Source organism: Callospermophilus lateralis, chromosome 2, assembly GCF_048772815.1.
Source record: "Callospermophilus lateralis isolate mCalLat2 chromosome 2, mCalLat2.hap1, whole genome shotgun sequence".
Taxonomy (NCBI): Eukaryota; Metazoa; Chordata; class Mammalia; order Rodentia; family Sciuridae; genus Callospermophilus; species Callospermophilus lateralis.
Genome location: NC_135306.1, coordinates 175,448,416 through 175,472,560, shown reverse-complemented (window position 1 = coordinate 175,472,560; position 24,145 = coordinate 175,448,416). Strand labels below are relative to the sequence as shown.

At 37.2% G+C, this 24,145-nt stretch overlaps 1 protein-coding gene across 1 annotated transcript in view; it reads left to right on the top strand.

The window, feature by feature from the left end:
• Window positions 1-24,145, top strand: part of Lgr4 (leucine rich repeat containing G protein-coupled receptor 4) — a 93,910-nt gene that overhangs the window by 33,800 nt on the left and 35,965 nt on the right. The window contains exon 2 of the mRNA XM_076844285.2: window positions 13,388-13,459. Within this exon, the coding sequence (XP_076700400.1) occupies window positions 13,388-13,459 (72 nt within the window). The remainder of the gene's footprint in view (window positions 1-13,387; window positions 13,460-24,145) is intronic.

Genomic DNA, 24,145 nt, shown 5'->3' with positions numbered 1-24,145 from the left:
ATACTTGTAGGAACTGAGGCACAGGGAGACTGAGGGACTTGCCCAGGGTTATACAGCTAGTGAGTAAGTAGGCTGTGGGTCTGGCTTTTGCAGGAAACTCTTAACCACCATGCTTTCTAGTTCAGTGGTTCTGTGAGGTGCTATTTATAGGATGTAGCCTGTATTTTGAAAATTTGAAGGAGAAAAATTAGTTTTACTGAAATCCAATTTTACATCATTCCTCTCAAGCTATTTTAAATCCAGTAACTTATTTTTAAATGAAAACCTTTGTCTCTTTTCTTGCTTTTCCCCAAATGTGTTTGCATATAAGGTTATTATTTGGTTATAGTGATAGACTTGGGGAGAAAATCTATGTCATTGATATTCTTTGCTGTCCTTGAGAAATGTTTTCTTGAGTGTCTATCTAAGAAGCAGATCAGGTGTCACTTGCAAGAAGATATTTTATATGTCCTTCCTCCTATTTTTCCTTTTGCAACCAGGCCTTTGACTTCCTTTAGAGTGTTGGAAAATTGCCAAGCCTGTTTTTTTTTTTTTTTGGAAGTACTAAGCTTATACTATAATTGCTATGTTAAACATTTAATGCAGTGCCTGGATCATTCCTCAACAGATGCTATGACCAAAGATTGTGCTCGAGGCTTGACATATACCAGTGAGCAAAACACAGACCCTACCCTAATGGAGCATAGAGTCCAGGCAAATGAGCTGGGAATTGATCCAAGAGATGTTGACAGATTCTTTGAATGCTCTATAAATGTTGGTCTGTTATATTATTATTACCATCATAACTTCATACAGAGGAGGAACTAGTCTTTTATTTAAGCCTTTTCACAAGGTAATCCAAACTAAAACACTCATCACTTCCCATCACAACCCCCTCCTACATTATTCAGCCATACCTATTGTCATTAATGGAATGATTGGCTCTTTTATCCTCCAAACTAATAGAGCTCTGAGAGTGAAGGGGCACACTATTAATATTTATGCTGGGACAATAAGTATAAACTGGTATTGTACCAGGCTGACTGGAATTGTATGGTTGCCTTACTAAACTTCTAATCTTAACATTCTTTCATTATGATTAAGGTCTTTGTGTGTGTGTGTGTGTGTGTGTGTGTGTGTGTGTATGTGTGTGTGTAAGAGAGAGAGAGAGAGATATTCAGAGGTATATACTTAGATTTGCTGGGTACATTTCTCCTCTGACTACCAATTTAGTAACAAAAGCTGCTTCAATAAAACATCAAGTCAACTACAGATTTGGGAGTTTCTTAGATGAATATCATGCCAGTATTCTTTCCCTAAACAGAAATCAATGTGCCGCCTTGAAATTTGTGTGGATCTCTTTTTTTTCTTATTATGCAAATTTCATGGTAATGCATGGTATTCTTTCTAGAGCAAGAAACAAATAACCATGTGACCCATATTGGTTGCAAAAATTAGAAGGAATTAAAAGGTTTTGTTTTCTGGGACTTTTTAGAACTTAAAGACATGTCACAAATGGAGCTGTCCAGGAGTTTTATAAACCAGGTTTGAGAATTTTTGCTTCCCTAGATTCAGGACCTTGTGATTTGATTACATAGCCTCTTCTATGATGAATAAATTATTAATGATTTTAATGAGTCGTAGGTCTTTCCCAAGGGAATATCTTGAATGACTTTTTATAAACCATCATCATCAATGTCTGTTGTCATAAGAGTTAACAGAAATGATTGAGTCATCCCAGTTACAATTTTTGAGTCATTCCTTTTAGGATAGAATACATTTTATAAGCTTTTTAAAAAATGGCCATCAGAGCAGCGGAGAGAAGGGAAAATGTGCTAGGTGTATGTGTGCATGTGTGTGTGTGTGTGTGCGCGCGCGCGCGCGTGTGCCTGTGTGTATGTGTCTGAGAGAGGTGTCTTGCATGCTTCTTGGCTTGAAGGGAAGTGATTGCTTCACAAGCCTGCATTATAGGGATGGTGAAATCCCAGAGACTGTGCCTGCTTTTGGGTTCAGGCCTGGACTGTTGGCAGCTGGCCTTCAGGGTATAGATGGCCTCATCATTTAGAATTTTCCTCTTGCCTCAACATAATGAGGTCATTGGCTTAGTGTCTTGGAAATTAGAGCTGCTCTTGCCTAGGCCGAGTATTGGATGTACAAATATTGCTTATTGGGAGGCTCCTTGTGGATTTGGGATAATAAAAGTGATTTACTTGAGCATAATTTTTTTAAAAATATTTTTTTAGTTGTTGATGGACCTTTATTTTAATTATTTAGCTATATGCGATGCTTAGAATCGAACCCAGTACCTCATACTTGTGAGGCAAGCACTCTACCACTGAGCCACAATCCCAGCCCGAGAGCATAGATTTGTGTGTGTGTGTGTGTGTGTGTTTTGCTTGTTTTTAATCTTAAAGTCATTTTCTTATCTAGGCATGGCTTTGTCAAGGTTATTTACAAACATTTATAGGCAACAAGTGAAAAAAATGTCATGATGTTTTTATATACTTCTAAAAACCTCAACAGAGCCCAGCATAGCCGAGTGGAAATTTAGCTCGCTCAGCTTATCACCAGTTCTGTTGAAACAGTTGGAAGTAATAATATACCAAAGTATTTTAAATACCCCATGGATCTCAGTGGCATTCTCTCATACTGCTCCTGTCTGTTTCAGAGAGCTGATGTCACTAAAATAAGGAAGTATTGGGGTACAGACAAAGGAAAAGGGAGACATTGATGGTTACAAAATTGATTGGGACAAGCTCAGGGTGCTGGGAAAGCTGTAGTTTTGATTCAGTTTAGATAAAGGAAAAAGAAGTCCTTGGTTTGACTAACCAATTGCTTAAACTCCTGGCTCTGTTTCACAAACTTCTGTGAGCTTGAGGCTAACCAGGACTTTCAGAGTTCATAGTCAGAATAGAGAAATGCACACGTGCTGAAACAAAATTTCCTGAAATGCTCATTACTTTTGCTACATTTGGTACATTCTGACATTTTACTCTTCTGTTCTTTCCTATCTTATTTTTTTTAATTGGCTGTGACCTATTAAAATGATTTCACAACCCATTAATTGGTTGTGAGTTGAAGTTTAAAAAATACACGTCTAAACAGAAGTTTTTGTGGGTGTGCATATTTGAAGGCAAGGACCATGAAGTAATGTTTTCCTATCAGTCCTGTTAATAAGTGTAGCCATAATAAAACATAGACCATTTAGTTAATTAGAATATTTACCATAATACATGCTGCTGGGTTGGTTTCTTTATGAATAGTGCATTTTGTCTTCTAGGATGAAGTAATTGAGTGTTTCCAATCTGTCCAGACGATAATCCTTACAATACTTCTTGTTGATGTTAAATGGACTATTGAAATAGCATTTTGTCTGTGTGTCTTGGCTGGTAGTGAACACTGTTTTGTCATCATAGGGTTACCAGAACAGCTGTTGACACCCAAAGAATGCCTGAGAACACCCGTTAGATAGGAAGAAAACAAGGAATATTATAGTTGACCCCTTATCTGCTCCATGTGATGCCAGATGGTATGATACTTGATCAGATTGTAGAAAGTAAAGTTCTTTGTGTCTTTGACATTCTTTTTTCTTTGCCATTTAATAAACATTGCTCCAGAATTAGAGCTTTTTGTTTTTCTCTTTAGAACACATCTCACACTTGAAGACTACTTTCCGTTTAAAAAGACAAAAAGAAAACAAACAAAAAAGAAGCTGAATTTGTTTCACTATCAAAAAATGCTGAATTAGACTAACTAGTTTAATTTCTTAAAATTACCCTTTGAAGATTGTGGCGTTTAAGCCACATGTGATTTCCTTGTGGTGAGGTATTTACATACTGGTGTTTTATTCTTTCTCTTCTCTCACTTATAGGGTTTTGCATCTCCCCAAAGAACACACCCTTCAGTGTGCTTCATCAAGAGCATAAACAATGACAGCATAAAATATTACCTTTAAAAGTGAAGTCATGCATTCTTGTTAATTGCTGAACTCCTGTAATTCTGAAGGGGTGTGTGTTTAAGTCTGCACTCATTCACACACTTGCTAACACCAGCAGGATGCCTACACAGAGGGGAAAAACATGAATCTGAGGGTTTCTTATTTTCTATTAATTATGCACGGAATGTGCAGAATCAAGAATGCCAAAATAGGACTCATAGTGATAGATTTGGAAGGGGCCTTACAAGTTAGTGAGTACAAAATGTTTTACGCTAGAGAAAGCTGAAATTCTGAGGGGCTGGGTTTCTTCTGAGCTTTTGCCCCATTGTCCTATGACTTCCAGAATGATATTCCTATAGCAGACCTGATCTGTTTAAACACTGGAAACCCTCGGTGCTCTCAGAGGAAGTTCCATTCCTGAAGGCAAGATAGGATGCCTTGGGGGTGCACTTTCTGCTCTTCCAGGTAGTTCCTTGGGTCATTTGCAGTCATACTGCATACAGTGCTTGGGTTCCTTCAGGGTCTTATCTTTTTTGGCCATATTACTTGTGCTTCTCTAATTCTGTGATAGTTTTATCTCCTTGGCCACGTTTTCACACAAGATAGTCCCTCTTTCTAGAACCCCCTCTCCCCCCAGGATACCAGCTGTCTAGTTCAGAGGCTTTCCTTTTTAACCATAAGTGTGAACTGTATTTTACTTCATGACCATACACATTTATATAAGTGTGTGCAAACCATATACAAAATATATAATATATGACATAGAAATCTAAATTGTCATGAAACAATACTTATATGGGATGAACTTAACTTTGATACTAGTTGTTCATTGTATTCTTTTAAAAAATGTTGTTTACGGCATGCTAGATAGATTTCATGTACCTCTCCATGCTACCAAGCTAAGCATTATGGAGTGCTTTCAGTTGCACCAGATTAGTGTGCTGGGAGGCTGGGGATGTGGCTCAAGCGGTAGCGCGCTCGCCTGGCATGCGTGCAGCCCGGGTTTCATCCTCAGCACCACATACAAAGATGTTGTGTCCGCCGATACCTAAAAAATAAATATTAAAATTCTCATTCTCTCTCTCTCTCTCTCTTAAAAAAGTAAATAAATAAAGATTAGTGTGCTGGGGACATGGATGCCAAACACCCTAGTGGGCAGGATGGTCATAAATAAGAAGAATTTTCTTGTTTCACATGTTAATTGTATATTTTTTATTATATCTTTATTATAATATTATTTATATTTATTGAGAAACATTGCCAATGAAGTGAGTGAGGCCACAGATCAAAATAAAGCTCTCTATAAAGTAATATCTGTCCTTTCTAATACATACAAGAGCCCTACTGGAAGACTTTGACTTTCTTTCTGATATTGGGGATTGAACTCGGGGTGCTCTGCTGCTGAGCTACATCCTTCAGACTATTATTAAAATTTTTTTCTACATTTTTTATTGGTTCAGTATAGTTGTACATAATGATACAGTCTTGTTACGTAGTCATACATGCACACAACCCATTTTAATTTGAGACAGGATCTCACTAATTTGCCTGGATGTCCTTGAACTTGTGATCCTCCTGTCTCAGCCTTCCCAGTAGCTGGGATTACAGGCTTGTGCTCCTGTATCCAGCTGGAAGCCTTTCCTGAGCTTCAGGTTTGATGGGATCATCTTCTCTTGCTGGGCCACGTGTTTCATGACATTTACTTGTTTTGTTATTATCTCTCCACTTCCATTTAAAACTCTTGAGGGCAAAGGCTGTGTTTCATGTAGCCCAGGACTCAGAGGCACAAACCTAATTGATGCTCAATAGGGAAAGAATGAAGAAGTTGGGCCCAATGTCCTGCTGTAGGTTAATAGAAATCCACTCCCCCCACCCCAACCCGTGAGCGCTCGCCAACAATAAGCCTCAGGTTTTCTGATTCTCAGGCTGTTGCCGTCCATCGCACTTTTGGTTTTAGGTAGGTCTTGGAGAGAGGACCTCTAGACATAGGATGAATTATTTTTTCCTGGGTGGGGTCTGTAAGGACACACTATTGTACACACTCTCATTTACAAAAAGACAAAAGAGGTATTGAGACTTAAATTCTACAGTAAAATCTTCACTTTTAAATATATAATTTTAAGACTTTGGAAATGCTGCACAATCATATAATTGCTACCAAATTCAAGATATAAAGCAATTTTACCACCCCAGAAAAAGTCACCATGTCTTTTTGTAGCTAGCCTTTCCTAAAACCACTCTCTAGCTATTGGCCACTGCTGATCTGGTTTCTGTCTCTATAGGTTCATTTTTTGGATATGGCCGCTTTAAGATTCATTCACATTGTTTATAACAATAGCCTGGTCCTTTTGATTGCTGGATAATAGTCCATTAAATGGACGGACACACTAGAATTTCTTTATCCATTCACCAGTGGGAGGGTTTTTAGATTGTTTCTAGGTTTTGGCAATTATATACTATTTAGACTTAGGATTGCTGGGTGATATGGTCATAAGTGTACATCTCTTTTCTTTTTTTTTTTGTGGTCCTGGGGATTGAACCCAGGGCCTTGTGAATGCTGGGCAAGTACTCTACCAACTGAGTATATCCCCAGCCCTGTATGTTTCATTTCATGAAAAACTACTAACCTGTTTTAAAGTGGTTTCACCATTTTGCTTTGTCTCCAACAAGGAATAGAGTTTGAGAAGTTCCACATTCTCATTAGCACTTGGTATTGTCAGTTATTATTTTAAAACGTTTCAGCCACTCTAATAGTTGTGATTTAATTTGTATTTTCTTAATTACTAATTAAATATTTTTTATGTGCTTGTTTGAGATTTGTGTATATTCTTTGGTGAAGTATCTAACAAAGACAATTCAATTTTGAAAGTCTTCAATGGAAAAATAGAGATTTTTTAATCCATAAAAGTAGATAATCATGAAGTGAATTAGACATTCTTTATCCCTGGAAACAGAAGTTTTTTATTTTTTTCAGGGTTTGAAGCTGGCATATTTTCTAGCCTTTCTGAGTTATAAGGAAAATTATATATTTAGTATATTCAAGTAATCTCACACTAGGGCTTTACAAGTTGATAACTTTCTCTGCAGTAATTATATTTATTTTAAGTATCAAAATGGCGCTTTTGGTAGCTGTCCTTGTAAGGATTCAGAGGCTGCAAAGAAGCAAGATTTAGATTCCTTTCAGTGGGAAGCACTGAGCCATTGAAACACCAGGGAAGATGCCAGATAGCATGGAGCCAGTTTACACAGCTGCCCCGAACTGTTCATAGTAGAAATGTTACGAAAGATGTTAGAAGGCTGTCTTTTGTGACATCTAGCTGGATTCTAGGAGTGCCATAAAAATATCTGTGGAGCAGTGTCTGCTTAAAATGGCATATGTACTATTTTGGGCCCATTTTTGTAGTGGAAAGTATCTTCTTGGATATGTGGTAGTTATTGTTTTAATAATGAAATAGTACAGTTTTTCAAAAGTTAAATTTAATGAATGTTGCATACAATCTTGTTTTTGCCTTCAATAGCAAAATGTTTCCATCCCATGATAATATTGTTATACATTACACTTTGATACTTATACTTTTATTAAAAAATTTTTTTAAGCTAGGCATGGTGAAGCATTCCTGTGATTCCAGCTACTTGGGAGGGAGGCTGAGGCAGAAGGATCACCAAGTTCAAGGCAAACCTGGGCACTTTAGCGAGACCCTTTCTCAAAATTAAAATGAGAAGGACTGTGGGTATAGGTTATGGTAGACCATTTGCCTAGTATATGTGATGCCTGGGTTCAATCCCCAGTACTGGGTTAAAAAAATTGTTTTGCGCATGAATAATCTTAGGAATCTTCAGAATTATATGATTTCATACTTATAGAAAAATCATCTGTAAGGATACCCATAAAATATGGCAATGATTGTCTGTGGGTATTGATAATATGGATGTTTTCCTCCATATTATCAGTTTTTAAAAAAGCAATGAATATAGGTTACTTTGCAATTATAAAATGTGGAGAGAAAAAGATGACTTGCTTAAAGGTATGGAATAGTGTCAGAAATTAAACTCTTAATAAGCTTTGGCTAGAAATTTGGTGATAAGAGAGATTTTCCCTTCAGATTTGTTCCATTGGAGGCATTTTTCAAAATTGGTTTTCGTTTTTTTTTTTGTTTTGTTTTTGGTCACACTGTAGACATCTGTTAGCTGGAGACTGGCCTGAAATTTCTGGTTGATTACCAAAGACCCTGGAAAAGTCATTGGGAAAGGATTAGTTTTTGGTCATTATCAGCATGTGTTTTTTTGAGTTTAAGGACACCATAACCATTTTCTTCTCCTAGAGAACCCCATGTTCCCTAAAACCTATATGTAAAGAGTGACTTTTTAATCTGCCAGGTAATATTTGAGATATAATCAGCAATATGGCATTAGAAGTAGAGTTTTATCTAACACAAATAACAGGGCTTTATTCAAATTAAGATAACACTGGGCCAGTCACAAGATAAAAAATGAAATAATTCTGTGGCAGAAGGCCCAGACCCTGAGAGGATGCAGTGACAGTCTGCCGTGGTACACTCTGGGCCGTCTGCAAACAGGTTAGGCTCCCTTAGCAAGCGTTTTACAGGGATTTTAAAAGGTGCCTTGTTGAAACATGATCTTTTCTCTGTAGATACTTCAGCATTAGTGAATTTTATGGGGCAAAAAGATGAGAATTTAACCACTGGGGAGATTTGTCAGTTTTAATTAAACAACTGGATCCTTTAAATCTTTGTGTTGAAATCAGTGACGGCTGGTATTTGGGCATTCACGTCTGTACTCTCTTATTTTTGACCTCTGTAGTAAAGATGAGAGTAGTATGCTGTGTAAGTATGAAATGCGGACCCATGCTCTGTCCTCATTGGTGTATCTTGAGATCTAACTAAAGAAATCTCTGTCCTCATTGGTGTATCTTGAGATCTAACTAAAGAAATCTGTTATGAAAATAAATTTGTATAGAAAAGATTTCCCTTTATCCCACCCCACTAAGCAAAAGTTCAGTTTTTATTCCCAGGATTATCATTAAATTGCTTGAAATCATCCTATCTTTTTGAGACCGGATTCTATGGATTCTGTCTTTCTTCATCCTTCTAAAAATTTCCTGTAAAAATGTAATTTCTTTTTTAAGAGTGCATGACTCTATTAATAACTGGGCTTCTTTTTTTTTAAATTTTTAAATCAAGCATATGGATCTTGAAGGGCTCTTCCAACTTAAACTCTTTTAGCTCCTAGAGTTTCCTTTAGTATTTAGGAACAATTCTTTGCTATAGTTCTTCTGCAGCATTTATAATTTCTCTTTTATAAAAGTAATTTCTTTCTGGGAAGTCAACCAAAGCAGTATGCTCCTGAGCTTCCTCTTGGTCCTATCTGACTGCTGAATTCAGATGACTTCTAGGAATAATAGCAAAATAAGTAAATATCTGCTACTTGGGATCTTATTATATGTGACTTGACATTTTCTGATCTTCACAGCAAATTACAATATTCAGGTACTAGTGCTGCCACTTTACAAATGGAGAAGTCAGGGCTCAGGAAAGATGAACAGAATGCCAGTTCACACTGATGAAGTGAATCCGTACCTGTCTGGCTCTAAAGTCTGTACTAATTGTGCAAGTCCAGCTCGGAGGAAGGCCATCAACTCTTTTGAAATTGCCCTTCAGAGTTGTTTATGAGTTGGTCGTGCTCTGACCTTGTATGATTTTTGTTTTGTTTTCTGTTATATTTATTTCTTGGTAGGAATCCAGAAAAGCGAATTACTGGGTTTAATTACTGATGTTGCTAGTGAGATCACATTGCTCATGTGAATTTGAAGGTACAGGTTTGTAGAACCATCTTCCAGCTGAAAATTTCCTACGCAGCTTTCTTTTGCTTGTGTGTTTTAACAATTTATGTGGCTCCTAAGTCTCCTCCATTTGTAATTGCTGGCACAGGGTTTCCATTTGTAAACTGTTTCAGTTTAACTCATCACTCCCAGCACCCTTTCTAACTTTTTATTTATGAAGTCTGAGTACCTTGGATTCTCTTGCGGGTGTTGGTGATGTCAGGTCTAGAATATACTCTTAAGACTGTCTGTAGGTTGTTTATCACCATTAGCCCTCATTATTTTAAATGAGTACCCACCCACCTTATACTCTGTAACCACATGTTTCCAGAGCTTCTCTGGAGATAATATCTTGTAGCATACCACCCCCCCCACAACACATACGTATTTTTTAGTTTATTCATAAATATGTTGTAATTGAAGCCCAGAAGGTATGAAGGGAAACAGCTACAGAGAGATAACCTCTTGAGTGTATGAAATGTAGAAAATTTTGAAAATAAGTATTGCTGCAGTTTTGAAACAAAATCTGAATGTTTAACATGTATTTGTTTGTAAATATGGAATCCCACTAATTGCATTTAGAGTTCACAGCAAAACTACCTGTTATGTCTTGTTTCTCTGAGGAGAAAAAAATGAGAGTTATATATGTGTAAGTGTGTTTTTAAAAATTGGAATGCAGAGAATAGTATGGTGTAAATTGTCTCTAATTATATGTCTTTTTCTGGTGAGGCAATTAATCAGTTCTCCCTAGACCTTTTTCCTTATGAAGCAGTTAATCAGTTTTTCTGTTGCTGTGATACCTGAACTGAAGTGTGCCAAGCTTAGAGGAAACTACATGGAGTGCCTCATTTTGTAAAGCAATAAATTATTGTTGGATTTTTTTTCTCCCTCCTTTATTGGAATGACTAAAAAGCACCAATATTGTGTGATATTTTGCAGAATCATTGTTTGCTCATATCAGATTATTGCTTTGCCTTTCAATATAATTAAAAGTTTTGTTAAATACTTACGAATGATTTTATTGGTGAAGGCCAAATGTGTTTCCAGCAGGAGTGACTCAGTAGTTTTATAAAGGAAAACTAATAGTCTTTACATTTTGCATTATAATAAATTGTTCAGAAACATTCCATAAAATGAACTTCATATATTTCATCAGAAAGGGTGTGCCCTTTTGTGAAAAAAACTTCAGAAAAAGGTGAATCATAGAAGAATGTAATGTCAGGCCAGAAAGCCCAACTAACCCACCAGCTCAGTTCCTTCATTTTACAGATGAGCAACTGAGGCCCAGGGACCTACTGTGTTCAGTGGTATGAGCTGCCCTGCTTTTTCTGATCCCTATTTTTGCTATTTCTCCTGTATCTTGCCCAAGTACTTATGATAAATAAACAAGTCCTTCTTCCCTTCCCTAGATGTTGCTGGCTAAAATAATATTGGGGCCTGTTATTTAAAAATAACAAATCCTGCTGGGTGCAGTGGCACATGTCTACAATCCCTCAGCTCCAGGGGCTGAGGCAGGAAGATTCCAAGTTCAAAGTCAGCTTTAGTAACTTAGTGAGGCCCTAAGCAACTTACCAAGACCTTGTCTCAAAATAAAAAATAAAAAGGGCTGGGAATGTGGCTCAGTGGTTAAGCACCCCTGGGCTCAATCCCTGATATCAAAACAAACAAAAACCTGGAGGAACATATTAATTTTGTTTTTCCTTTAAGTTATTTGAAGAACTTGAGTTGTTTCCCAGGATATAAAATTTTGGAATGCTGTGGATCTATGTGGTCATAAGATTTATCTAAAGGGAAGTTTCTTGCTCAGAGAAATTTTATGAACTTGGGTTCCTTAATTGGTGAAAACAGATGGCCAGCCTTCCTTCTTTTCTTTCTTTCTTCCCTTTTCTCATCTGTCAAGCAAAATGTACACTTCCTGAGATTCACTGATGATTATGCCAAGCTCTTGGGGACACTATTCCTCTTGATTTTTTTTTTTTTTTTTTTTTTTTTTTTGGTACTAGGGTTTGAACTCAGGATTTTGTATGCATTCTACCACTGAACACGCATTTGCTTTATATCTTGACTACCCCGGAAGAGACTCATAGGATTAAAAAAATAAATAAGTAAAGGCTCTTAGTTTGCAGTTAAGATCATGGTCTCTGGAGTTCTTATTTCCTGTTATATCACTTGTTGAATGGCCGTGGGGAGGTTATTTTACTGCAGTGAGCCTCAGTTTCCCCATTGGTAAAGTGAGATTTTTTTGTGCAGTCTTATCTTGGAGGATTTGCTCCATGTTACTGCCTGCTGCTCCTGCTGATTTCGTTCCTGTTATTACCAAGCAAAGAAGTTTTCCAGAACTGTTTTGGGAAAGGATATAAGGAGGGAAGCACATTCCACTTCTAAGTTACTCATCTCCTGAAGTACTGAAGCTTTTTCCTTCTCAAAAAAATTTTACCTGCCAGGCACAGTGGCACACGTCTGAAATCCCAGCGGCTCAGGAGGCTGATCGCAGGAGGATCACAAGTTCGGAGCCAGCCTCAGCAACTTAGTGAGATCCTGTCTCAAAATAAAATATGAAAAATGAGTTGGGGATATGGTTCAATAGTTAAGTGCCACTGGGTTCAATCCCAGGTACAAAAAGAAAGAAAGAAAAAAGAGAAGAATGATTTTACCTGACCGAATTGATGAAAATAAATGTGTTACTGTTGTTAGCTGACTTCTGCCTCCTTTTATCAGTTCATATAATCTAGTAATGGAAACATTGTACATGTGAACTTTCATGGTGATTTATGCAAAATAATATTGGGGCCTGAGGGCTCAGCCACAGGACGGACCCCAAATAAGATGCAGCAGAAGCCAAAGAAGGCTGCTCAGCTGACCCAGTACATTCTGGGATCTTCCCTTTTGAGACTCCTTTAACCTGTCTTTCATGGTCTTGATAGGAAGTGGCATATGCAAGAGAAAGTCAGTTCAAAAGCAGCTGCCAGAGAGGAGAGGGATGGTTAATAAAATATGTTTTAGCTGTTTGAACTAGTTAATTGTTAAGTTATATTGTTGAGCGAGTTCCCTCCTTTCTGCTGACACTTGGAGGGAAAACTGGAAATGGACTGCATACCTATCATGTATGCACTTGTCTTTAGCTTGCATCTGTTCATAGGCTAAAAATGAAATGTACTTACAACTCTTACCTGGAGGTCTTTTATAGGTTTTAAAGAAAATTTAACTGGGTGACAGCTAGGACGTGCTTTTTTATCTTTGACACAGTAAACCCAGCAGCTACCCAGGACTGCAAATCTATTAGATCAAGTCCTACAGTATCTATTTGCTTATTTTGATTAGGTTCAATACTTTGATACAGCTATACTGGCTCACTAATAGTTTGAGACATTTCTTTTCTAAGGACATTTGAAGAGGGAAATTCCAGTATCTGGGTATTTTTCTAAATTATAATTTAGTCATAATTTATAATAAAAGACTTAACTTTCTGTTTTTTTCTGAGCTTTGCATTCTAAAGCCAAATTATGACCATTCCTCTTCTATGCCCCTCCCCCTTTTGCTGCTTCATAAAATTTCACCATGGAATTAGTTTTCTATCGGATTAAATTATTTAACCACTTAGTTAACAATATTCTTAACTTTATGTTTTTCAGGGATATCAGTATGAACAACATCACACAATTACCAGAAGATGCATTTAAGAACTTTCCTTTTCTAGAAGAGCTGTAAGTATTACTTTGAGGAATGTTTGTGAATATTTTCACCATTATTCTCTTTGGGAGCTTTCAATACAGAGATACTAAGATTTCCTGTTGGGAACATTCACAAGCTTAGTTTCAGTGGGCTTTTTTTTGCAAAGGAAATCATATTTTTCTGGGGGGAAACAAACTTGATTTTTTTAAAGCAGTATAATTACTGAAGTTATTTTTAAAAGCCAGAACCAAAAACTGCTATTTCTATAGGACCTTTTTGGCTACAATTATTATAACCACGAGTGCTGCAGTGACACAAGTTAATTATAGTGTTATCCTGAGATAACAAGGCTGCTGCATAATTACCATTGCTGCCAAAGGCATTGCTGTATGGGTAACAGAACCATAAAAAATAACAAAAGGTGTTTCAGGGTCATGATGCAACAGACAGCTCTGACAGCATGTGAGAAGAGAGCAGGAAACTGATTATAGAGCCCCTTGGTCATTTGCAGGTGACCCTTGGGGACGGGGTTGAAGGCATGGGACATTGGCCAGCTCCCTGGGAATACCTTTAAGTAGGTTTTTGAACTTGTCAGTTGCACTTCACATTTTTGATTTAACAGTTTTCATTATGGAAAAAAAAAATTTGGCTTGTTCTAATCTCCATTTTGTTGCTTTCTGAACATGTTTTTGAAGTCAATAATCAAAAGACACACTTCTGATTTTCAAAAAAGTTGGAAAGTTTGTATTAGACTTTAAGATTCCTAGTGAAAAAACAAAATCAGACTTGGATCAAATTAATTAGGTTTTAGAGACCAAGTTAATGGAGGTAGTAAGGTGACAGTTTGGTACGAAGAACATCAGAAAGATGTAGCCCTGAAGGAATCTAAATTCATATTTAGATTGCATCACACAGTCCGGCTATTGAGTATCAGATTCAAGTTAGTGAATGTCTCCTGTCTTATCTTGGCTTCTCCCTTAGAACTGAGAATAGGAACCAAATTAGATACATAGATTGTACTCCCTGTTTCTCACAGAGTATTGAAATAGCAGTTAAGGATTTTAAAAAGTTAAGGAGAATTTTTTCTTTCCACACTACTTAGTTGAACGTAATGCTTCCATAGGAAAAATTGGAACAGATTACTTGTCACTTACAGGTTTGTGAGCTGGGTCAAATTACTTAGCCTGTCTCTGCCGAGTTTCTTTGTTTATAAGGTGTGGATGATAATAATAATCCCTCCCTTATAGTATTCTGGTGAAGACAGAATGAATTAATGTATGTTAATTGTTTAGGACAGTACATGATACAGAATGTTATGTAAATGCTAGCTAATATTTATTTTATCATTTTAGAAATGCATTAAGAAAAACAGTGGAATATATATGAAATGCCATCTTTGGGCAATAGAATTAGATGTATTTTGTATTTTTGCCTTCGATAGTGAACATTAATTGCTTTGTAATAATGTTATTCTTGGTTACATTTTTGAATAAAATTAAAAAGGAGTGACCTGTCATTTGAAGCCTCCACTTTCACCCCCTAATCAAGCTTTATGATGCTTTCTCTCTTCCATTCTATTTCACATATATTTTTAGACTTTAGGATTAGTCTCTTTTTACAGAAGTAATTATGTAGTGAAAGGGCACTAACAATTGGTTATTCAGTCATTGTACAACCTCTGTGGGATGTGTGATGGACCAGACAGGGAATAGAGAAGTTCCTCTTGTTCTGGATGGGGTTCACTGTGTGCAGACCATCTTTGTTGATACCTTTGATTGCCAGTTATCCTTTAAGGGATTTGCAGTGGGGACTTGGATATGAAGTCAGACCTGGCTAATCTCTGCATTGTGAAGTTCACATCTTGGATTTCATAAGATCTCAAATGACCAAGCATATGTCAACCTCATGAATTCTGTCAACCGAGACTTTTAATTGGAACCAAATTGAGTTGGATTACTAGTTCTTTGTAGCTAGGTCATGTTCTCTCTCTATCCTATCACAGTAACAGAGTCCATTAAGCCAAGTTGGTACACCTTCTCCAAATATGGTATTGAATTTCCAAAATGAATTTAGTTAGGAAAACTGAGTAATATTTTAAAAAAATCCAAAATAATTTTTAATGCTCTGGCAAAACTTTAGGCATTCAAAAGAATTTATTTTCCATATTAATATACACATGGTAGAAGTCTGTTTTTTTTCTTTATAAAACAGTGTAGTTGATTTTGACTTTCCCAGATGATGCTGCTATGACTATTGTAAAATTTCATAAACAGCATAACCATTTCATCCAGAAGTCATCTGGAAGTCATTTAAGAGTGATTGTGAAGATGAATGCCCTGAAAAATGAGTGATTTGCTGAGGGCTTTTTTCCATGTTAGTTAATGAGGTGTTTTTTTATAAAATGTGACTGAGTTTGGCCAAATTGGATATAGGGACCTAGAATGCTTGGTGTTTGGGATGGAATCACTTCTATCAGTATATAAGAAATGTATGTGTGTGTGTGTGTGTGTGTGTGTGTGTGTGTGTGTATGTAACAAAGTATATATGTATACTTTCAATAAACAGTGAATCCTACTTTTTGGCAGGTCTTGTGATAGGACCATGCTTGTGTCTGTATCCATGATACCTATCTGAAGAGTTGACAGTCTTCCTAGAGTGGCATTGTCCAATACCATGGCCACTGGCTACAGATCACTATTCAAATTTAGGTTTAGGATAATTAAGATCAAATAAAATTATACTTCTACCAAGCTGAGTATATTGGTACATGCCTGTAATCCCAGCAACTGGAGAGGCTGGGGCAGGAGAATCACAAATTCAAGGCCAACCTCAGCAGTTTAGCGAGCTCTTAAGTAACTTAGTGAGACTCTATCTCAAAAATACAAAAAAATTAAAAAGGTCCGGGAGGTAGCTCAATGGTAAAGGGTCCCTAGGTTAAATCTGTAGTTTAAAACACACACACACACAGTTCCTTAGTTGAACCAGCCACATTTTACAAGGTTTTGTTTTCTGTTTTTTGTTTGTTTGTTTTTTTGGTTCTGAGGATGTGATTTAGGGCCTTGCATGTTCTAGGCAAGCATTCTACTAATAAGCCACATTCCCCAGCCTCAAACTAGCCACATTTCAAGTGGTCAATAGCAACCTGTGATTAGTGTCTACTATATTAGCACAGATACAGATAATTTCCATCATGGCAGAAAGTTCTATTGGATAACCTTGATCTAATGTTAAGGACAAGATGAAACTAACACTTTGTGCATTATGGTGAGGAGGTGTTGCAGGGCAAGCAGAAGCCTAAAGCACTATGTTTACTTGAGACTGTAGGATTTGGGAAAGGCTTCCCAGAATAGCTTCCGCTGAGTCTTGCAGACACGTAGGAATTAGCCAGATGAGTGTGGTGGTAAGGCTGCCCTGGGAAGAGCTCTAGCATGTGCAAAGGCATGGAGGTAGAAGTATGAGGACATATGAAGTGGCTTGTTAGGGCAGGACTGACAGGTAAATCTAGAGAAGTGTCAGGAGATGAGGCAGATCATGAAGGAGCTGAAAAGTTTAAACTCTAACCTGAAGGAATTTAATTTGATAGGATGAGACTAGAATTTTTGCCTTGAATGACTGCCATTTGATGAGACTGGGAACACAGAGAGCCAATCTGTTTGGAGCCCAAAGAATTCAATTTTATGAAGACATGGTGGTTAGTAGTAACTGTATAGAGCTTTAGTACACGGAAGTCCTTTTTCACAACCATGAGGAAAGTTGCTTTTGCAAAGATAGAGCTGAACTGTTTTAAGTTCATGTGCCTGATAGTTCATTTTGCTGGAACAATGCTCTGAGAGAAGTGCATTTATTTTTAGAGATGTGTATTGATTCTTAGGGAAATATTTCATCCAACTTTTTCAATGTATATGAGATGTATTAGATAATATTGTTGTCAGTTTTATTTTCACATTTTTGAAAGTTTTGTAGCTCACAAATATTACCCAGTGATCCTCCCCCCCCACCCTGCCTTCTCTCCCTGGGAATATAAAAACAATAGATTCTGGCTGTAAATGCAATACATGCAAAGTTCTAAAGTTTTGGGAAAGTCTCTGGATTTTTGCACCTCACTTCACTAGTTTTTATAATGAGTCTCCTCACAGGACTACTTTAAAGAAGGTATGGAATGATATATATAAAAATGCTTTGTGACCTTAAAATTTTTCATGTGAGGGAAGGGAACTTTCACTAATTATTACGACATGGCTATCTTTCTTCTTCTTGAAACATTTGGAGGAGAGGGCGTTTTGCCTCGGGGTAGGAATTGGAGTAGGTCCATATAAGTGTCTCTTACGGTAATGTGAAAGGAAAGCCAGGATTTTTGGAAGATATTCATTTTGCACTGGGAACATGTGTTGCATGATATGTTTCCACCCCAAGTGTTTTGGTCTCTCCTTTAGACATTTAAGGGCTTTGGTACCCATTTAAAGGGGCATGGCTGAAATATAGTTGTAAAAGTGATTTAGTTAGAAACAGAGGAAGGAATACAAACCAGTTTTCCCTAGGCTGTCCTGAAAAGCCCTGTAGATACTACTGGGATGTGGCAATAGCAGTAGAAATCATCGTCAGTTTGGCACTTGGTCAGTTATTGTTTAATACACTCTATGACTGGGATAATTCCAATTGTTTCAAAACATAATTTGACTTTGGAAGACTTAACAATGCTGAAGTGAAACTTGGGTCTCTGAGCACAGAGTCAAGATTACTTTTCATTTTGGATCATCTTCAGGACAGTTCTAAGCAGTTCAAAAGGGAGCTAGTAAATAATTTGAACATGGAGGTTATTTTTTGTTTTTTTGTGATATTGGAGATTGAACCCAGGGCCTTATGCCAGCCCAGTGCTTTACCATTGAGCTATATCCGCAGTCTTGATCAGGGAGGTTTAAAATCAAATACAAGATATATGACCACAGAGAGGATTTTCACTTCTCTAAAGCCTCCATGTTCACATTTGTAAATCCATAATAATAAAGCCTATTTCATAGGAGCTTTGTGAGCATTAAAAGTACTATGATAAGTTTTTAGCACATAAAGCACTAATAAACTCTTAATAAATGTTGGCTGCCCTTATACCTATTTTACCCTAAAGTAATTTCTCTTTGCCAGATTTGAACAATGTTAACTCTTAGCATTAGTTCAGGTAAAGACTATGAAAAAAAAGTTTTATGATTTTAAAATTAATTATTGTCAAATAGCCTTACTGGGTCAGTTTAGAGATGGAGAAGTAACTGACTCATGTTCTCTTCTAATATTGTACCACCAAGGAATTGTCTTTGCATCCAAACTAGTTTGACTCCCTTAACCTTTACTCCCTTGGTGAAGCCTTCTAGATAAACTCCTGTTGACTTCATAAATTTCTCAGAAAAAGTGAAATAGTTCCTCAGTTGCCCTGGTGATGTTTGACAGTTAAAAGTGTTCTTTGGAAGCATTCTCTGGTTTCACTTTGTAGCCCTCTGGTAGGGTGACCCGGTATTGGATATCTCTGCCCTTGCTGTTGGGATGTGCATAGTGAGGTCATGGAGAGATGTTCCTTGTCTGATTCACTCATTTCCCTATAATGAGCCATTGGAGAGCTCTCAGATTAGAGTAAGGGAGAAATGAGAAGGAAGCTTGTACTAATTGGGTGCTGGATAGACCCTCCTAAAACATTTTTTTTGTTGGTTTGGTTTTAGCCCATAAAACTTCTTAAGCTGTCCTTATTCCCATTTTACTGATGAGGAGAGCCTGAGTTTTTTCCTCACTAAAGTTAAATTGCTTGCCCAAAGTCACAGAGTTCATTAATAATGGGGCCTGGTGTTCATCCTGGGTCTGACTGTGTTCCTGTGCATGTATAGATTGAGGAAAGTCTAACTAGACCATTCATTAATTTGACAAACCTGTCGGGTAAAGCACTGTATTCAGTGTTGAATTAAATGAGGTTCTTGCCTTCAAGGGAGAGGAACAGTATATTCCAGCTAAGGGAGTTCAAAGGAGACGGGAAATTACTTCTAGCAAGAAAGATTAAAGAAGACCTCATCAAAGAGTTGGCATTTCTGGAGAGCCTTGAGGGGTGGTAGGAGTTATTCATAAGGAAATGTGCAAAGATGTGCAAAGGGGCATGAGCAAAGATAGGGAGACAGTCTGGGTAGTCAAAATATTAGATTTGGTTGCTGTGTTGAGTCTTTGAAAGCAAGCTATGGGAAAGACTTGGAAAAGGAATCGGGGCCCAGACTCAGGACCTTTCTTGGCAGAATAATGGACTTTAAACTCTTGAGTGACGGTTGAAGTTTTTTGAGGTAGGAGATAACTTGATCAGATATGGCCTTCAATAAATGCAATCTCATAGGAGCTTGGCGTTGAAAGAGGGCCAACAGATAAATGAAGAAGCTAATAGCTGTAGTCCAAGGGAGAATTATGAGAATCTGAATTAGGGCAGATGAGAGGCAATGAGCGGGAGGAAAGAATGCCAAAGGGTATATGGAAATAGGATTGAGAGCCTGTCTAAATAGGAAAAAGGATTGTGACCTCAGTAGCACTTAGAGACTACTAGGAGTTTGGTGAAGCCTTGACAAGATTAGAGACAATACAGAAAGAGGAATTTTTTTTCCAGAAAAGAAGACACCAAATGTGGTTTTAAGTAGATTTGCTAAGTTTGAGTGCCATATGGGCACAGACTTCTGGAAATATAGGAGTATAATCCAGAAGAGAGATTAGTGAACATAGATTGTAGAATTAAGTATCATGGGCATGGATTTGGGAGTCTTTTATTTTGAGGTGATTACTGGAAACATTAAATTGGCAAAGCTTGCCAAGGGAGAGAGGGTAGAAGAAAAGGGACGAAGGCCAAAGACAACTCCTTGGGAAGCACTTGAATCAGGGTGTGGGAAGAAGACCAAGTGCCAGAGGAGAACTAGGGCAGAACTCTGCCCCAGGAGCTCTGGGAGAAGAGCTTTGTTTCACAGAGGACTGAGGAATCTAAAGTGACATGCTGGAGAGAGATGCCTATGGCCAAGCATTGAAAAAAAAAGGTCTTGGCTTCTTTAAATATTTTTAGGGTCATCTCAGTAGGGTTGTGTGAGTAACTTGGTGCGGGGAAGAAATTTGTCAAGAAACAGATATTTAAAGACTGTTATTTGGAGAGTGGAGAAAGCTTTCGGAACTCACTGAGTTTAAGAGACAGAAACCCAGCTGAGGCATAATAGAGGTTTTCTTATTTCTTATAGAAGTATAAGGTCCAGAGGTGGAGTTGAGTTCAAATGATACTGGATCTCAGGGTTTAAAAAAGTTAGGGGAGTTTTCTCATGCTCTTCGTTTCTTAGCTTTGATTGTATCTACCTTGATTGTCTTTTTGCTTTATTCCCTTCTGTTGCAAATAGTTTGTCTCCTCATAGTAGGAAATATAACATTTAGAAGGACCAAGTACATCTTTGCATCTTGAGACCCCAAATTCATACCTTAAATATTCCTCCCTGCTTTTAGCAGAAAACTCCTTGTCAGACTCATGTTGGCCAAGTTTGCCCCCTCTGCCTGTCCTTGGCCACTCTTTGTAGGATGGTGTGGGGTATAACCTGGTTTATGGATTCATCCTCAATAGAACTACTCAGACTGTAGAAATGATTCCCCTAAGAGAGCGAAAGAAACAAGAAGACATGTTGGGCAGAAAGAAAGCCCACTAGGCGCTATTGACTGTGCACAACTGTGAAAAATGTTAAATTGGGTCATTCTGAAATGAACAAAGACTTGTTGAAGAATAGTTAAGTTTCATTAAAAGACTAGATAATACAAATTATAAATAATACCCAACTGGATACATAATTTTGTCCTATAGTGCTCAGCCCAACAGTGGAGGTTAATGAAAGATGTGATGTACTCAGAATTTAGGCTTGATAAATCAGAATTTAATAAGGGTCTAGGGCAAATCAAGCAGGAGAATCAAGCAGTTCACTGTTAAAGTTTTTGACATGGTATTCAGAAAGTGTAGAGAGGCAAATAAAACCACAGTTTGTTGGTTCAGTTATTTATTTAATCAAGGCTGATTATTTGTTCTTTGGCTAAATATAATTGTTGTTATAAGTTAATGACAATGTACTTGATTTTCTACTAGCATGATTAGGTTTTCCAGCAAGGAAATAGGTCAAGTCATTTTTTTCATATATTGTCCATTCTTTCTCAGGCTGTGCTTATTCTACACAATAGTTTATCTTTGACTTAGGGTTTGTTCATCATTTTCCTCTGTTTACTACTTATTAGTTTAGGCTGTATTCATATTTCAAAGAAAATCATGTTGGAGATGGTGCGAGAAATGTTTGCATCACAGACACACTTGGCTTTCAAAATATAATAATAAAATGCAAAAGTGCTTAATAAAAGCTTGGCTTATTTCTCAATATTGTAAAGTTAATGGATGCTTAGTTTTAAAAATAAGAATGTAGAAAGATATGGAAAAGAAAAGAAGGGTAACCACCCCTTATCTCACCACTGAGAGAGAACCAAGGATGGCATTTTGTTGAATATTCTTCCAGACAGTCTGAGTACATGTACAATTTTAAAAATAGAATCTTCTTACATATGCCACTTATGTTTTGTTTGTCATATTATAATGTTTCCATATTGGTAGATCTAAATTTTATCATCATTTAATGAATATGTAGTATTTTATCATTTGTATGCTTCACATTTTACATAACCAATTTCTTATTGATCAATATTTGTTTATTATTATACACTTGATCTTAGCCAAAAGACTAAGAAGTGATGTTTATTTTGTGATTATAAACAGCACTTTTACAAATATTTTTAACCTACTAGTCTTTTTGTATTCATATTGTGTAGTTTTGGTTAACAGCTGAAGTGCTCTTCTCCTAAATTCGTTCATTAGGATTAGATTTGACCCTTTATGGTGCAAAATTCCAAATAACAATGGCTTAAACACACAAAGCTTTGTTTTATTTGCATATATATATGAAATCTGCAGCTTGGTGACCAGGAACTACTATTTTGTGTCACAAAGTCAGCAAAGATGTAGATTTTGATATTCTGCTCTGCAGTTCTTTATGTAGAACTTCCATGTCCAGATCACTATATGACTGTCCATTGCAGCTGTAGCTGTCAAAACCCAATTCTCAGCAATAAGAGGGATAAAGAAGGGAAGAACGGGGGATAGGGAATATTTCCCAGCAGCTAGCTTTAAAGAACCCATCTTGAACTTACCATATAATACTTGTGCTTTTATCTCATAGATAGAACAGTCACATGGCATAATTAACAGGGGATGCTGGGAAATAGGACCATTGAGTGAGCATATTGTTGTCTGTACTGAAATTAAGGTTCTATTGCTAGGTAAGAAAAGAAGAATGTTTATTGGTTAGGCAAATAATTAAGGAATTTTTAGCTTTAAGTAACAAATGCAGTTCAAAGTGACTTGAATAGTAGAAATGTATCATCTTGCATAACAAATTAGTTGAACTGTTCTAGGGCTTATTCATGGAATGGCTTAGCCACATCATCTAGAACCCAAGTTTTCTCCTTCTTCCTTTTCTGCTGTCCCCAGTAAGTGCTGTATCATGTCTAGTGTCATTTCTCATAGTGTTTTCAGACAGGATGGTATCCAGAGGAAGAGGGGAGTTAGCTAATTTAGGCTGTATACATATTTCAAAGAAAATCATGTCTCCTCATTTAGGGGGAAACTCTGATCTTTCCCCAAAATCCCCAGAAGACTTCTCTAGGAACATAGATCTACCCAGAAACCAGTTACTGTAGTGAGACCACCATGATTGTTTAAAGCCAGTTGGTATTTATTCATGGAGCTGAGTCATGAGGAGGAGGGATATTTGAACAGACTCAAGTCTTCCAGAAAGGTGTGAATGAGTGATTAGTAGGTAACCAATCCTGTGTGCCACATTTTCTTTATACTGTTCACAGCTTACCCATTTTATACACTCTTCTTTGGTCTTTCTTTTCCAAATTCATCTTGTAGTCTCTTTAGTCCTTATTCCTTCTCACAGGATTGTTTGCCTTGTTATTTTGTGCCCCAGTGTGGACTTGGCTTCTTGAGTTCATTGACTTTTCTCTAAAGGCAATGCCTATTGTCACAGTTCTATATGACCTTGAGTGACAGTACATTTTTGTATGGTCACATTTTTTAACTTGAAATGGAAGGAGGGGTTAAGACAAAGGATTTCTTTTCATTTTGAATTTATTGATGCAAGAAACCTTATCAGCCTATATAAAAACTAAATTCCATTGAAGTTTATGATTAATGGATTGTCGTTATGTAGGAGAAAGGAGCTGGGTGTGGTGGCTCACACTGTTAATCCCAGGGATCTGGAGGCTGTGGCTGGAGGACTGCAAATTCCAGGCCAGCCTCAGCAACTTAGTGAGACTGTCTGAAAATAAAACTTTTAAGAAAGGGCAGTGGGGTTGGGGGGCTACTGGAGATGTGGCAGAATACCCCTAGATTTAGTCCCCAGTACCATAAAACGAATGAATGAATGAATGAGAAATATCCTGGGTAAGCTCAGTACTTCCTTTTTCATACCTGTGATACTTGGCCTATGTTGGAAGCTCAATAAATATTTTTTAGTTGATGTTAGTTGTAAAGTGTTTTAAAGCTGTGACATATCATTTCCTCCTATGGGTGGATATTGCATGTGCTTATTGCCAGAGGGAAATGATTAGATTGTTAGGATGACTTTGCTCAGGAATTT